The sequence below is a fragment of the Trichoderma citrinoviride genome, assembly GCF_003025115.1.
Source record: "Trichoderma citrinoviride strain TUCIM 6016 unplaced genomic scaffold BBK36scaffold_2, whole genome shotgun sequence".
Taxonomy (NCBI): domain Eukaryota; kingdom Fungi; phylum Ascomycota; class Sordariomycetes; order Hypocreales; family Hypocreaceae; genus Trichoderma; species Trichoderma citrinoviride.
The window spans coordinates 661442-677602 of NW_020194710.1; the positions used below are offsets into that span (position 1 = coordinate 661442).

A 16161-nucleotide genomic window follows, 5' to 3' on the forward strand; every position below is an offset into this window, starting at 1 on the left:
CCTCCCTCAACCTTCCTTTGTAGAGCAGATTTCTTCTTTACACAAGCACATAAACTTCATAGAAACACCTTTCGATTCAGCCAAATGGATTATTATTATTACAATTGAGAACAGAAAAAGCTATCGAAAACGGCGTATGCAAGGAATATGCAAAACATATGCACCAACTCTATCAAAAAGCCCACGACTGGAGAACCACCGGAATGACAATGACCAATGCACCAGCTTCAATTCTGTCCCATGACGGCAGCACAGCTCTCGAATCAGATCAGCGCAGATTACTGCACGGTCAAGACCTTCGAGTTCGCTTCCTTCTGCCTCAGGGTCGCTGCGACCCAGTCTGATACCTCCTCCAATGCTCGGCGCGGGCACTTCTTGCGCTTGAGGAGGAACCCCTGGATCTCCGCAGGCGATAGAACACCTTCTGGGATCCGGCGGCCAAACTCTTCTGCGATTGTCTTCATCTCTTCAGCGGTGATTCCATCCAACTCTTCGGTATCGTGCTGCGCGGCTAACTGTGCGTTTGACTTCTCTGCCGCCTCCTCCACCTTTGCTGTCTTGGTCAGCTCTTCCTGGCGATGTGTCTCATACATCCGATGGAATAACTCTCCAGCCTGAACGCTGCTAGCGTTGCTGAATTTAACCTGGACGTCTACTCTACCAGGGCGGATCAATGCCTCGTCGAGCGCCTCCGGCTTGTTAGTTGTCATAATCAGGACCCGGCCTTCGTGAGATGCAACACCGTCGATGGCATTGAGAAGGCCCGACAAGGATATTCCATCCAGAGCGAGGGGAGCCTTCCTGCCGAAATCCTTCTTTCTTGATCCTCTCTTCTTGGATTTTATCTCAACTTCGCTCTCCGGCTCACTTTCACTGGCATCAGCTTTACTCTTGTGCTTCTTCTTTCCGTCTTTCTGGCCCTTGTCTTCATCTTTCTTGTCCTCTGTCGTATTTTCACTCTCCGAGCTGAGATCGCGTCGCAGCCCCGCAGTGTCAATATCCTCGAGAAGGACGATGCACCTTCGTGGCAGTTTAGTGAACAAGGTGGCTAGGTCCTCTTCGTTGACGCCGGCATCCTGAAGGCTAATGACGTATATGTCGATGCCAAACACGCCCGCTAATGCAAAGGAGAAGCTTGTTTTTCCAGTACCTGGCGGCCCATGAAAGAGATAGCCTCTCCTCAGGGGAATACCTCGAGACGCATACCATCGCGGCGTCCAAGGGTGCAAATACTCGTTGATGTCGGCCAGGATTTCATGCTTTTCGCTCGAATCGAGCACAACTGTCGACATAGGTCTGACAGGGCGCCGTGCCACTTGTTGCCACATGTTGTGGTCTCTCCGTTGCTCCTTGACCCTGGGACGATAGATGGTCGTCTTCTGACGAGTGTCATTGTAGTACAGAGCCTTGGCCTCCGAAAGCAGCTGCTTGATTGGATCTGCGCAAAGCCTCATCAGCCTGGTCCGACCAATAAGAATAACGGACATGGGGTACTCACCTATTGAACGACCGAAGCATGAGATCTTGACTTCCTCGAGATCTTTCATCGGGCCTCCCCATGAACGAGTACTGACAAACGACTCCTTCTTCCGGTGTACGCGGAAATACGTCCCCTTGTGCCAGAATGATGTCGACCCCATGGCAGGAACAAATCTAGGACTCTGTACGCAAGATCCCATTAGTTTCAATCAGCTCACATCGTTGCCAAGGGAAGATCAGATACGTACCGATCTAGCTGCATGGTTGGCGAAGTTCAGATACATTCGATTGCCACCATCGACTTCGCCACCATCCGTCCAGTACAGAGCACCTTCCAGCTCTTCTTCTTCCTCCCATGCACTCTTCCAAACGGTCTGGGCCATGAGATACTGGCTGTTCTTGATGCTAGGCTGGTGAGATAGCCACTTCATCAAGTGCGAGTATATGTGGTCATCTTCAGAAATGTACATGGCGCACATAAGATAATCGTCCAAGAAGCGCTGGATAAAGCTATGAATCTGCGATCCGATCTTGAAAGCGCCCCAAACGAATCCCAATACGGCCAGCACCATCGACGGGTCAAGCCCAAACTGTGTGCCCAGGAGCCTATAAAGGAAGTGAAGAAGCTGGGTGAGAGGCGAGGCATGGCCGGCAGTGGTGAGAATGGTATCCATTATGCCGCCAGCAGGAAATGGGATGTTCGAACTGCTGCTCCCAGCCTCACCGTTCTCAGCCACGATGGTAGCAGTGAAGGATGACGCATTGAAGGAAGATGTATTGGCAACGGCGGTGCTGAATATAGGAGGAAGATTCATCCTACTAAAGGAGTGAACGATGGACCCAAGCGCCATTGTCATCTCTGAACGGGCCCAGTGCGATCGAGGTTTGGCTGACAACGAATAGCCGACTATTTAACCAGGTAAGGTACCTCGTGTGAATGGACGACAGGATAGGTGTGCGTCATCCGGGAAGGGGAGTCGTTGATGATCTGTTCATGGAAGCTGATGTCAAAGAGGCAGCAGCAGCCAGGGTTATTTAAGCATGCAAGATGGCAAATTATTCTAAGGATATCTGGGCTAATCTTGAAGAAGAAGATACGCAAGTCTCCCAGCGACCGTTTTCGAGACGGGCTCGAGGCACATGCACCGGCGGCTGGCTTGCCCGAACGGATTTACGATGCACACTTAGACGAGACGATCATCCGTCTAACGCCACCAGGAGCGTGGCTCCCGGATCGGCCAAGATGCATGGTATATGTGATGACTTGGACCGGTTGGGACCAACAACATGGCCGCGGCTCTGCCCATTGATTCATACATAAATGCCCAACGTCGACAGATTTCCTTTGCTCCCTTTCTCCCTTGCTTGATTTCAAAAGTTCAAACAACAGTATGTTTTTCACAGCGCTCGAGAAGATCAACTTCTGCCTACGGGTGGCGACTAGAGGATAAGCTAAGTCAACCTCCAAACGGCAGCTGGGACGGAAGAGGGCGAGACTGAGAGGCCAGGAGTGAGAGGCCCCGGCTCGGGAAGGCATATTTCTCAAGTGAACAGAGTCAGAGAGGTCCAAAATAAGCCCTACCGATCTCAAGTACGCAGCATGACGGCGCGTTGCCTGCGTTCGAGTGGCGCATAGCCGCCAGGCGCCACGGACAGTGGCCGCAAAGTAGCTACTTTGCAACTAGTAGCGCGTCGTCATCTTCGCCTCCGCTGCCTGAAGCAAGAGTTCGATGCTAACACTACTACTACTGGCAATTGAGGCCAGTTCTTCAGCAGCTGCATCCTTTAGCCCACAAACCATGCTCGGCCAACGAGCGGATATAGGCCAAGTCGGGTTAGGAGGCCCAGGCCAGGGGAGAAGACATGTTGGGCCTCGTTGCCTTTGCAGCAGTGGCCAGTGTCAGCGCTACACGGGACGACTTCCATGCTGTAATACAAGCAACTTATACTTGTCTATGCAGACCTCGACGAAGAGCAGCGTCTCGGCCGGCGCTTGGTAAGAGCCTCATGGATGCTTGATATTACGTCGAAGTAAGCGGCTGACTGTCATTGGTTGCGCTTCGTTCGGTATCGCCCAACGCAAAGGCAAGGCAAACGCAACGCAACGCAACACCACGCTACACTTCACAAGACCCGCGCGACAATGTTCACGCCCACAAATTGGGTCAATGGAGAGCTGGCGCAGAGTCTCACCGTCTCTGTACGACCTCGGGTCAGGTCTCCATGCCGCGCGTTTGCAATGCGGCGTCTCTTGATTTGAGCCCTCTGCAATGTCGTCTAGTAGATGTGAGCTGACCCAACATCTGGGCCTACATATAACGTACATATCGGACGCACCTTGGGCCGTGCGGCTCATGTGAGCCCCGCCATGCAAGTTGGCATCAGTGAGCGATGATCGAGTGCTGCTGAAGTCGTCCGTTGGGCGTCTAGGTGGATGATGCTTGTTGCTATGCGCGCTTTGCTTATCTACATAGCAGACAAGCTCCCCAGTAACGCATCTCTTGAGAACGCGAACGAGTCAGAGTACTTATATATAGGTACTTCACCTTTGCCACTCGCCCGCAAACGTGGTAAACCCGAGATCTCGGATCAGCGAATCGTATTACACGAACGCTCCCAAACGACGTCCTGCTAGGCCTATGGCAAGCCAGGGTGACAATACTAGCATCTCATAAACGCCGTTTTGACGCCAGCAGCACCGACACAGACCTCTATTACGTACATGCGGAAACTACGGTCCCGGTGGCCGTCTGCATGTAAGTCGATATGCAGTCTGCGAATCCTGACTGAGGCTTCTCGGCCGGGTATAGCTTCGATGCGTTGGCCCTAATCTCAGCCCGCCTGCAAACACACACCCCGGATTGCCTTGGCCGGTGAACGAATCATGCCCGATGGTATGCGCGAGTGAGTGTGTAGACGCCCTGAAAAGCGCAGGAAGTGTGGTCCTTTCTCCCGTGTCCATCTATGTATTATGCGGTCATGTGTAATGCCACCTGCTGCTAATGTATGATAATCCCAGAAACCCAGCTGCCAACAACACGATGATGGTTCAGAATAAAGCAGCATGACACGTCTAACCGACAACTCTTCTTCTACCCATATTAACACATCTCTTCTAGGCAATACGGCCGCTCGTCTCACCGAAGTGAGAGCGGGGAAGCTCTCGTCGTTTATGCCTGAGCCTCTGCCGTCTGCTCCTCGAGGTTTGCCCCCGCCAGCTTCTCCGCCAACACGCTCGTCTCTGGCTCCTCTCCCTGTGCCTTGTCCGCAACGCCCTTGTCGTCGTTGGCCGTGTACTTGAACCCCGTGACGCTCACGTCGGTGCCGCCGGAGAGATACTCCTCTGATTCGCCCACGGCCTTTCCAGCAGCCGCCCATCGCGCCAGCCTCTGCTCTCGCTTCTGCTTGCACAGCTCGTTGAGGGCCGGCCAGTACGTCTCGTGATCATACTCAAAGTCCAGGTCGCCGTTCCAGTCGGAGCTCCACAGCTGCTCGGCTGGCACATACTGCTTCATGTCCTCGTTGAATTTTAACTTCTCACGTGTGACGGGGTCAATGAAGGGGGTGATGATTTTGAAGAAGCCCTGGACGAGCCACGGTACTATGAAACGGCAGATTGTGTTAGTCGAAGCTCTTGGGTTCTCGTATCCTGATTGATGCCCAGGCGGAAGCGGCTAGAAAGGAAGAAGGGATCCGCTTCGATGAAAAGGGAGGATTGCTGCTGTTGTGCAATTACACAACACACATGCAAATCACAGCGCATCAAGACTTACCATTGATAATGAGCGCCTTGCCCAGCCTCTCGGGATAGTGGTTCTGCAGGATGTGCAAGACCTCTCTGGCAGTGGACACGGGCACGCTGGTGTTCTGGCGCTGCTTGCTGGGCTTGAAGTTGATCATGAGGCTGAGCATCTCGACGCCGGGCGGCATCATGTCGACGACCCTCTCGACCATGTAGAAGAGGTGCTGGATCTGGCGGGGGCTGCTGTCGGTGTTCTGGCGGCCCGGGTTGAGGTACTGGCACGGCCTGCCCTGGCGGTCGAAGCCCAGGATGATCTGCTTGCCCGTCTCCTGCTCGGGCGAGATGTGCTCGGGCGTGAAGTCGTCGATGCCGTACTCGCGGCGCCAGGCCAGCGTCGACAGCAGCCGCTTGGCCGCGTCGTCGACGGACCACTTGGTCGCGCGCAGGTAGCGCAGCAGGCACTCGCGCGTCAGCCACGCCCGCTCGCGGTCCGTCAGAGGGCCCGACTTGTCCTTTTCCTTGTCGCACTTGACCTCGTCGAAGGCCTTTGCCTTTTCCAGAAGAGCCTCGTACTTGGCCTGCTGCTCGGGCGTGAGCTCCGGCTTGGGCGCCGGCTTGCTGTCGGGCGTGGGCGCCGGGATGGGCGTCTTTCTGGGCCCCTGTGATGATGACGTTGCTGCAGCCATTGTGTCTGTATTTGTTTCTCTAAAGCGACAGCCGGGATCTGATGAAGTCTCTCTGATGTCGTTGTGGTGCTGCAAGTTGAAATGAAAACAGCAACGCGCGCAGCCGCCAGTCGTTGAACAGAGAGTGAATGAAGTTCGAGTGCCGATGAAGGAAGCCTTTATCGCCAATTAGAGACGAGTCTCAACGCCCCTTTTTTTTCCCTAAGCCGTTGGGTATCTGCTGCCCGCCTCCTGTGTCGGCTTATCAACGAGAAGGATTCGAATTGCCTTAGAATGAAGTTCTAGATTCTAAACAGAGCCAAAGTGAATGAGGAAGCGATGGATGTCATGAAAGGGATACAATGAACGATGAGATGAAGAGGAGAGAGAAACCCTCCAGGTTTTTTGATGAATGGTTATAGCGGGCTACTAGACTTAGTAACTTGGCTGCTGAAATAATGATGCGTCCCGGAACCCGACCGCCCCGGGGGACTTAATTTCCACCCGGACAGCTGAAATACGCGCTTTTTCTTCCCTTTTTCCCCCTCCAGCTTCTTTTTCGTATTCGTTCTTCTGCTGACAGGGCAACTGTTAGTATCTGCGGCTATTACACATCGTCTCTCCTATTGATGAAATATTGATACTGTCTCTAACCATCCTGTCTTGTAATCTACCTAATGCAAGAGTCAATCTGCTCACAAAACTGATGACCTGTGCATCGTCCAATGTACACTTTTCCCCCATGCATTACATTTCTTGAACAAAAAAAAGGCTTGGTACGAAAGCACGATGCGAGGGATCGGAAAATTCGCTTTGCTTATCGCCCCTTTGTCCTGATATACGAGTACAAGTCGAAGCTTGTGCTACCCTAAGGTAAGATACGGTACGATGCAGAATAGAAACTCTTTAATATGCCCCATGAATCTCTTCCAGGTGAATACCACTCGCAATGTCTTATAACAGAGGCATTGATAAACCCAACATGCCACCGACCTACGAACCGTCAAGCAGCAATGTTATTCCGTACTCTAATAGACCAATATATCGTCAACCTCCTCCTGCTAGGTCATGTAGAAACATCAAGCCTCAATCCGAATTCCTTATGAAATCACAACATCAACAGCCAAAGAAAAGGATTGAAAATATACACCTCATCTACCTCTAAGTTACACCATAACCCCCCCAAGATCCAGGAAAAGCCAAACTACCTTAGATCCATCGAGTCCGCTCCTCCGATGCTCCTTTCCGGAACACACACACACTCCAAGTACAATTCGCTATAAGAACTATTGTGATATGCCCCGGCTTTTCTATAACAGAAAAAACTCATGACCCTTTTCATCGATGAAACGTCTCGCTTTTCTTTCACTTGCGCCTTTGAAAAAAACCGAAAACCACAAGCAAGCAAAAGGGGAAAACGCATCCCTGGGCCCATCGTCCATTTCTCCCGATTCCCTTGGGACTTATTTCGAGCGTTCGCCTCTGCCCAATCTTTTCTCTTTGATTACCGCCAACGCCTGTCAGCGCCCTCGACTGTGCTGTCCCTCCCGACATATGATGCGTTACATAGATTGAAAGGGAATCCAAATTAGTGCCCTGCCCTGCTTCTGCTGGGTCGTCATTATGGTCTTCGTGATGCTCTTTCTTGTATTAGTTGCCGGCTCGTTGCCACGTCAAACCCGCAGATTTCTGTCAGATAATAAAGTCTGTGTTCATCTCATGTCAGAAAACGCCGTTGTGTGCGTGCCAGGATGGAGACCACTTACTTGTCCTCTGCCAACTCCTTTTGCCGTACGTCTTCAAACCCTTGCTGGCACTGCATCCATGCTGCCGCCCGTTCCTTTGGCCGAATCTTCTTGACCCAAAGTCGGAAATCTCCAGTGACCGGCCGGTGATCGCTCACCCTCACCTCATGTCGTCTATAGTCTAACTGCTGTACTCTACCGCGTCCTCGGAACAGTAAGCGATCACACCACGCAGGGCTCCTTCGCTTCTCACTGGTGTCGTACGTGTCGGTTCCCACATCGTACTTGTACGTCGGTGCAAAGGTGATGGGCAGTTCTTCGAATGCTCGCAGTCGTAGAGCTGGGTTGCGGCGGCGTGCAACAAGCAGCTGGTCTCGCTCAAGGAGCTTGGCCAGATTGTTTTGCTCGACGGCCTTGACTACCGTGTCCCGCGACATGGTGTCGATGCGGTAGTTGAGATCGCCGTTGAGAATGCAAAGCTCGTGGTCGAGAATCAGGGAGCCGTCTCCACCACCGCTGTATGTGTTGATCCGAACCTCGGAATCGCGCTCCTCTGGGAACAGGCTGGCCTCGAGTATGGCTGCTGCATCGTTATGCCGGGAGCTGGCCTGCGTTTGGCCGGCCGCCAAATGGCAGTTGACGAAGCAGAGAGACGTGTCGTCCACCTGGAACCGAACAGCAACTGCGCCCTTGTTGCCATGCAGACCTCCCATGCCTCGCTTCACCTCTGCGCCCCTGACTTGCGTGATCCTGCCCCCCAGCGTTGACTTGACGAAGACGCAAGTAAAGAGTCCCACCATGGGTGCAGTGTGAAGGAGATGATACAAGTGATCTGCCGGCATGTAATCGTCCAGCGTCTTGACCAAAAAGTCCCGCCAGTCTCGGTACTGGTGGCTCATTCGCTCCTGGTCTGGGCCCTCCTTCTTCTTCGACTTGAGCAGCCGCTTTGCAGTCGCTTTCTTGTCCTCCAAATCTACCAGCTCTTGGAAACTAAACACCAAGATGTCGGGAGAGCCGCTCGATTGCAAGAGGTTCTGGAAAAAGGTGGCGTCGCCGTCAGAGTACCGGAGACTATGAGGGGTGGAAGCACCGGCGTTCCACGTAAAGATGAGCGCTTTGATCTCTTCAAAGTCGCAATATGTCGTGTCTTTGGACTTCATCTCGTCTTCAAGCCAGTCATCCTGCAGCAGGCCGTCCCACACCTTGACACGGCTATCTGCACCCAGGGAGACGACCTGTAACTGGTCTAGCTGATACGCGCTGGCAAAATCTACCTTCATCTTGAGAACGGTGTTGTCGTGCGCCTGCCATTCCTTCAACACCACCCACGGCGTCTGAGCAACGTCGTAGACACACACCTTTCCAGTGTTGTATCCTGCCCAAAGGTACTGGCCAACGCCGGCCATCGTATTGATCTTCCAGGTGGTGACGTTGACAATCGTCTTGCAAGAATAGTCGGATGTAGAGAAGATGCTGATTTTTCCGTCAGCGTGCCCCAGGAAGACCTTGCCGGGGTAGCTCTTCAGCAGCGTTCCTGAGGTGATGTCTCCAGCTCCTTCTACCGTGACTGGTCTCACAAGGACCTGGAATGGGGTGCGATTGTCTCGCGTGGGAGCAAACACCCGTAGCTGCTTTCCAGTCGCTTGCCAGAGCTCGTCCCCCACAACCATCGAGAAGGTTTCGCCCTTGGGTATCTTGAATGTCTGGTGCGGGTAGTTGTTCAAATTTGGTTCTCCGTCGGCGTCGGGACCCCAGACGTGGAGATTGCCGCCTTCGTCGGCAGTCCACATCTCGTTAAGATGTCGATATATCTTTGTGACTTCCGACTTGCCATGAACACCCGCTTTGCAAATCAGTATGCGCTGTGTCGGGATCTCAACCTCCATAATCTCTCCCAGGTTGGTCCCGATCCACACCTTGGAGCCTTCATGATCAGGATCCGCACATGGCTTAAAAGACACAGCGGTGGCCTTGACACCCTCCGTATGCGCCAGACTGACAATCTGTTCTCCGTCCAGAAGGCTCCATACTCGGGTCAAGGGGCCGGTGGTGCAGACATACTGCCCGCAAACGTCAAATAGGCGAGGATCATACTTTGGCTGGATGTCATAACAACCCTTCTTGATGTAGGGAGGCCGCCGGTTGATGCTTGAGCTGTCGGGGTACGCTGTGATTTGAGTTGGGGGCTCAGATCTTGATGCGACTCCCTCATTTACAATGGGTGCCGTGGGTTGATTTACTACTGGGGCTGCAGCCGGTGCTGAGGGGGCACGAACGTCCGAAGCGGCATGTTCTGCTGCCCCAAAGTCCATTGTTTTGGTCCGTCCTTGTGCCTTTAGGGGTGCTTGTTGGGCCAGCGGATTGGAAACGACTCGGTTCGCGTTAGGTACTGAAGGCTGTGGCTGGGAAACAGATGAAGCGGCAACGGTCTGCGTGCTGCTGGGCCCCGCTGGCCGCGGAGGTTTAGGAGGTGGCTTCATTCCGTTATTTGCTGGTGGTTGAGGGGGTATGTCGGTGGTTTGGGGCCTTGCTGGCAAGGCAGGGCGAGCGTCGCCGGTCAGTTGAGGGGTCATCGGAGCCCTGGCAAAGCCATTGAGCTCTCCCTCTCGTGCTGGTTTCCGCACAGACATGGAAGGGCGGAGGGTTGTGGCTGGCTGCTCGAATGCTCCCGCGAGCTGCTTTGTCCTACTTGGCGCATCGCTCTGTTGCTGTGGCCTAGGTCGCAACGGCAGCTCTGGCGGGTTGTCTCCAAACTTGGGCTCGGGGTTTCTCGATGCGCCGTCGAAAGGGGACGACTCTTGAGAACGGTTGGCTCTCTTCGTCACCGGTCTGCCTCTCGTCTCCATCACGGTATTTGCTCTCATCAGCGCCTTCTCTGATCGCGGGGCCGGCGGCGGTGGCGGCGCAGGCTTCCATTCCTTCTCTCGCTTGAGCTCGCCTGATCGCCTAGGAGGCGGCGGCGACGGAGCCTTCGTATTCCCTTGCTTTGGAGATCGAGGCGTCCCAGTACCACTACCACCACCACTGCCAGTTGGAGTAAGCGGTCGACTTGATATCCTAAGCGGCGTAGGGGATCGACTCGACGTGGCAGAAGATACGGTGACGGGGTCGAGGAAGGGCGATTGCTCCCCCGGAAGGCTATTCAGCGCGGCTTTGGGGGGCGACTGTGGAGGCTGAACCGTAACTGCAGGCGGGTGAATGGACACCGGGGGTTTCGTCACAGCAGGCGGAGGCGGCCGCGTCGAGAGAGGAGGCGGTGGCGCCGGGGGCCCTCGATCTCGGTTCGCTGGGGAAGCCGTTGCAGCAGCTCGGTCTTTCAGGTTCGGCGGTTTAGCGGGAGCCATCGGGGTCTCTTGCGCTGGCTTAAGGCTCTTCAGCCGTTCCGGCTTTGGCCCAGGCGAGGCGTTGCGCGACTGAGGGGGCACTGGAGCAGCACTGGGAGCGGAAGCAGGCTGAGGTTGCGCCGGGCCGGCCTTGTTCATATTCTCGAATCGAGCAAGGAGGGAGGAAACGGGCCTCTGGTGGTGAGGACAAGGCATCAGTATCCCAGACCTGTTCCTGCTGCGGAGGACAACTCACAATGGAAGAGTCATCAGGCCCGCTGCCTTCTGTCTGCTCTATGTTGGGGGAAGACATGGTTTCTGATCGGTGGGGTTCTGGGCAAAATCACCCATTACACCCACGGCTTCGGTTCCTCTACAAGACCATACGCGCACCAAGAGGTGTGACAGGTGCCTCGCAGAGCAGCCAGTGACGGATTGAGAGGTGAAGAAAGTGTCGAGTCCTCGCGTGCCCGGTGAGAATCGGTGCGGTCCGAGAGGGGGGGTTGATTATGGAGGGGCGGATTGAGATCGCGGTGACGAGGCCGGACTTGGACTATTCAGACGGTGTCGAGCGTGAGATGCGACACAAGAGCATCGCTGACGCAGCCGGACGGTTCGCAGGACAGCTCAAGTATGAACCCCTTCTGGTCGACGACGAAGGGCTCACGCGAAAAGGGGCGCCTCTCCTGCAGCTGCTGCGGTGCAAAAGCTTCTGGCGTCGAGGCTGGTGCTTGCGTGTCTTTAGAGGGTGCGGATGATCTATGTCATATCCAGGAAATGGCTGGGCCTGTTTAATTTGGCGCTGCAAATTGGATCTCGGCAAGGATGCCCCTGTACAGTGTGAGCCACAGGCGGCTGCGCGCTGGGATCCGGCGCCCAGGCCACTGAAGAGCCGTGCCGAGACCACTGGCAGCAGCGCCGCAGCGCCGGGCCAATCGCGCGTACAGGCGCATCGCCGCCGGCTAAGCTTTTCGATCGGACGACTTGGCTGTCAAGCTTTCTCCTAGCATCAACTCCCATCTCCACTGCCGCGATATATTTTGACAGCCGAAGCTCACCGAAACAAATCACCTCAATCCAGGAATTATTCTTCTCTACCGCCACGATGAACACTGTAGGTGCTGCTCCGTCCGGCTCTGGATACCGAGCATTCGACTGACTCTCGCTCTATACAGGCGAAATCCTTCTGGTACTAGCCCGCCACACCCGCATGTCACTGCTTTCAACAAACAACGGTTGCTAACCACAGGCTGTTTTCCGCTCGCCTTCACCTCAGGCTGGGATGGGGCTCCCTTTGTGTTGGTAGGCAGACGCTTCGCTCTCCTTTGTCCAGCTCCCTCAGCTGATCTGTCACGCGCAGCCGGTGCCGGCGCATACGTCTTCGCCAAGCAGCAAATCCGGGCTGATCGCCAGGCCAAGCTCGAGGCGCACCACAAGAAGATTGCAGCGAACAAGGCCCTGGAGAATGAGCTGGCCATGGCCTCTGCAGGCTCTGGGGCGGGCAACGGTGGCCCTGCAAGGACCGACAACGCTGGTTCGCCGAGCCAAGAGGCAGGCAGCGATCCTGCGGCAACGAGGCATGCCCCGGCGACAGAGTCCCAGCGGATAACCGAGAAAAGCAAATACGAGAGCGATGTGCCGTATCGAGCCCGGAAAGGGGACAGGTTCAGCTAAAGAAAGAGAGGGAGGGCATGAAAAAAGAAGGGTGAAAAAGAGGAGCTCATCTTATTGCTGTTTATGCTGGGAATCCATGCTGGCCTTGTATATTATCATGGTGTAACATATAGTAACGCCCTTGGCAGGGTTAAGTAGTCGTCGCTCCGCCCACTGATGGCAAAAATAATAACTGCTTGTAAAAGTTCGCTCGAATGAGAGAAATGGACTGAACATTGGCAAAAACGAGTACAAAGATTGCGAGTGCAGCTCCTTGAGTGATGGGATTCACACACAGAATGGGTATATGGTGTGTGGTACGACTGGACCCTGAAATGAGGCCATCCCTATGTCATACTTTTCCATAGAGGGCTGCTTCTTTGGTGTCTCGTCTTCGCTGCCTCCCCTTATGAGCAATCATCCAGGCTTGAAGATCAGACCTTCCCTTTCTTTCCAACCCTGATCTTGGGTCATTCCAATTATCTGCAGCGAAGCCATCACGTACACTCTTCTTTTCATTCATCCAAGCTCCGGCAATCCCATCAGCCCACCCATCATGGAGCTTGTTCCGAAGCTCTCGAGCTAAGGCCGCACTTCCGAGGTTTTCCCGCGAGATGCGACAAACTTGCATGTCGTGAACAGCCTCAAGCTCTCTCGGCCAACCTTCAATCACTTCATATCCGTAAGCCGTGGCAGATCAACCCAAGCATCCTGCACCCTATTGGGGCCTCCTCTCCCACCCGCCATGGCCTCGCCTGAGCTGGCCATCACCAAGGCGACACTGTCGGCGACTCTCTTCCGCGCCGACCCGACCTCGCTGAACCGCGCCGCCGTCGACGACTTCTTCTCGCTGCTAGACAAGGCCATCGTCCAGTGCTCTCGCCAGAACGTCCAGGTTTGACCCATTCACTGCTCGCAGGCGCTTCGTCACATGCGCTCACATGCGCGCTCAAATTGCTAAAACTCGCTGGGCAGAAATGCAAGGCTTGGATCGTCGACAACATTGTGCCGTCCACGGCGCGTTGCACTGCCCTGGGCAAGTACTGGGCCGTGTTGTCGAAGAACCTGGTCGTGGAGGCTGACGGGAAGCGCCCCAGCGCCAAGAGGCGGAGGCTGCATCTCTTGTACATTGTCAATGATGTCCTCCACCACCAGACTGTGCGCCAGGGCAGCCGCAAGGTGGGAGAGGCGTGGGCGGGAGTCCTGCCCTCCATGATGGGGAACGCGGCGGCCTTCGACAACTGCCCCAAGCACAAGAAGAAGCTCGGCGCCCTGATCGATCTGTGGGAGGAGAAGGCCTATTTCGCACCAGACGTGATTGCTCAGCTCCGCACAGCTCTGGCCAATGGCTCTGCCGAGATCACTGCTGTGAACCTCGAGCTCTCCGAGACCTCGCTCAAGCTCGCCAAGGACGCCCCATACATCCTGCCCTCCTTCCACGGAGACCCTTCCATCCCATGGTACGATCTGCCTGCCGGAACCTGGTTACCTCACATCACCCCGAATTCCTCCAGGCCCATGATTCCTGACCAGATCCGGCCCATTCAACTGGCGGCGGGCCCGGCCGATAGGCGAGTCGTGGATGCCGTCAAGACGCTGTTGAAGGACGCAGACTACATATACTCCAAGGAAAGCGAGCCGAGCGACGACGTACACACGGGCTACAGTGAAATGGGAGAGCGCATCATTCTGGACGAAATCACGGGCGAGGTGATCGGAGGAGACAGCTACTACGGCTGGTCTCGCCAGTTCTGCGAGCGCATGAGGGAGAGGCGGAAGAAGCAATCCGGGGAGCGCTCACGGTCCGCGTCCAAGTCGTGGCCCAGGTCGACATCGAGAAGCATTTCTCGGGGGCGATCCCGGAGCTCGTCGCCGCCTTCTTTCAAACGGCCCAGGCTGTCTTCGCGCTCCCCAAGTCGCAGCCGACAACGGGATCGGTCCTATAGCGACAGCCGCAGTCGAAGTCGAAGTCGCAGCCGAAGCTACAGTCGAAGCCCCAGCCGCTCTCGTGGTCGGGATCAAGGCGGCAGCCCCGGCCGTGACAGCCGCAGTCGAAGTTCGCACAGGAGACACGGCGGCAACGAGCAAGCCGACTCTCGTCAGTATGGCGATGGCTCTTCTCACCCTCCTCAACCTCCTCCTATGCCACCCATTCCATTTCCACACCCTCCGCCTCCCAACCCCTTGGCATTCCCGTTTCCCGTTCCACCACCACTGCCTCCGCCCATGGGAGGATTCCCACCGCAGTGGGCTGCTCCCGGCACGGCGCCCCCTCCGCCGTACGGCATCCCTCAGGACGGCGGCTGGGCACCTCCTTTCCCGTTGATGGCTCACTTGATGAGCATGAATCAACTCCCTACAGCATCTGTACCGCCGCCGCCGCCGCCGCCGCCTCCTTCTCAGCCGCCTCAGCACAACAACCAATATGGACGCGGCAACGGCAGCAGCGGGTATAGGGGTCGTGGAAGAGGCGGGTACGGCCGCGGTGGCTATCGAGGGCAGTATTGAAAGTGCTAACTCTACCTTGTCTACCTTGATATTTTCGACGGATACCAAAATTTACGTTTGCGGGGCGTTTTAGGTCATATTGTCGGCGAATAGGGTTCTTTTGAAGTTTTGTAAAAGATGTGATGTTTTAGACGTGACGAGCTCGGGCTGGTTAGGACTCTACGAGTTGACTCCAGCAGAGCAAAGACTAGATACATCCTACGTTCAGCTGGAGTTCATTAGAAGCTGGAAGTGAAACAGTAATTCGAGTACAAAAGCAAATGGTCTATTCAAAGCAAGGAAAAGTGCTAAAACAATCCAAGCAACTTACAATTTGACCCCCCAGTTCCATCAACTGAAAAAGCCCCAAAGTCCTGCCCGTTCACGCCACAAATCCCCCTCTGCCTGTCTGTTTTGATAAGAAGATACAAAAGAAATTGGAAACGAAGGCTTTCCTGTCTTTTTCACCATGCCTAGTACTGTCTTGATGTATAACAACCACTTCTCGCCCTTCTCTCTCCTCTGCCCTCGTATTTGTAGTGCACTTTTGCTCACTGTGCGTGCTTTCCCCTTCTCACGTCTTTTTTTTAGAAGAAATGCTGAATCTAGTCAAATAAGAGAAAGAAAAGGGAGCAAAAAGAATAATAATTATTGGATCGACCCCCCTTGTACACGAATCCTGCTCAATATCGGTGTTTTGCAAACTCTGCCTATGCAGATGACACGTGGAAAGACGAAAAAAGAAAAGAAAAGAGACAAGAATCATCAACATTACTTGAACACAGCCCCCTTCGCAGACCCCTAGAAGCAATTTCCCCTATGGCCCCAGCTCCAGCCCTGACGTTGATCTGCCATCCAAAATCCCCCCGAAAAAGAAAACTACTGAAGGGCTGGAAAGCCCCTCGGGCACCTAGCATAACGGTACTTGTAGAGAAGTCTCTGTGGCAGACTCATGCTGGCCAAGAGAACGACAGCGAAAGCGGAGGGCCCTTGGATGGACAGAGGAAGAAGAAGAGGGTAAAGGCCAGCAGCCGTTAGCTTTCAGAGAAGAGGCTCGTTGATCACAC

General features: G+C 54.7%; 5 protein-coding genes across 5 annotated transcripts; 2 read left to right on the forward strand and 3 right to left on the reverse strand.

The window, feature by feature from the left end:
* Positions 1–278: 278 nt before the first annotated feature.
* Positions 279–2294, reverse strand: BBK36DRAFT_1110188 (hypothetical protein; the record flags this gene model as incomplete). Its single annotated transcript, XM_024889551.1, has 3 exons — positions 279–1438; positions 1499–1661; positions 1728–2294. The coding sequence occupies 3 exons, from the start codon at positions 2292–2294 to the stop codon at positions 279–281; spliced, it is 1890 nt and encodes a 629-aa protein (XP_024752770.1).
* A 2355-nt stretch (positions 2295–4649) lies between these two features.
* BBK36DRAFT_1187152 (CRAL/TRIO domain-containing protein) lies at positions 4650–5907 on the reverse strand (the record flags this gene model as incomplete). Its single annotated transcript, XM_024896524.1, has 3 exons — positions 4650–4718; positions 4752–5080; positions 5253–5907. The coding sequence occupies 3 exons, from the start codon at positions 5905–5907 to the stop codon at positions 4650–4652; spliced, it is 1053 nt and encodes a 350-aa protein (XP_024752771.1).
* Positions 5908–7507: 1600 nt separating this feature from the next.
* Positions 7508–11267, reverse strand: BBK36DRAFT_1110438 (DNase I-like protein; the record flags this gene model as incomplete). Its single annotated transcript, XM_024889589.1, has 3 exons — positions 7508–7592; positions 7653–11149; positions 11211–11267. 3 exons carry the CDS (start codon positions 11265–11267, stop codon positions 7508–7510), a joined length of 3639 nt encoding a protein of 1212 aa, XP_024752772.1.
* Positions 11268–12059: 792 nt separating this feature from the next.
* On the forward strand, positions 12060–12628 carry BBK36DRAFT_1165720 (hypothetical protein; the record flags this gene model as incomplete). The annotated part of the gene is made up of 3 exons (XM_024894812.1): positions 12060–12082; positions 12231–12256; positions 12315–12628. 3 exons carry the CDS (start codon positions 12060–12062, stop codon positions 12626–12628), a joined length of 363 nt encoding a protein of 120 aa, XP_024752773.1.
* Positions 12629–13352: 724 nt separating this feature from the next.
* On the forward strand, positions 13353–15113 carry BBK36DRAFT_150103 (hypothetical protein; the record flags this gene model as incomplete). The annotated part of the gene is made up of 3 exons (XM_024897573.1): positions 13353–13502; positions 13583–14409; positions 14970–15113. The coding sequence occupies 3 exons, from the start codon at positions 13353–13355 to the stop codon at positions 15061–15063; spliced, it is 1071 nt and encodes a 356-aa protein (XP_024752774.1). The 3' UTR covers positions 15064–15113.
* Between the last annotated feature and the right edge of the window lie 1048 nt (positions 15114–16161).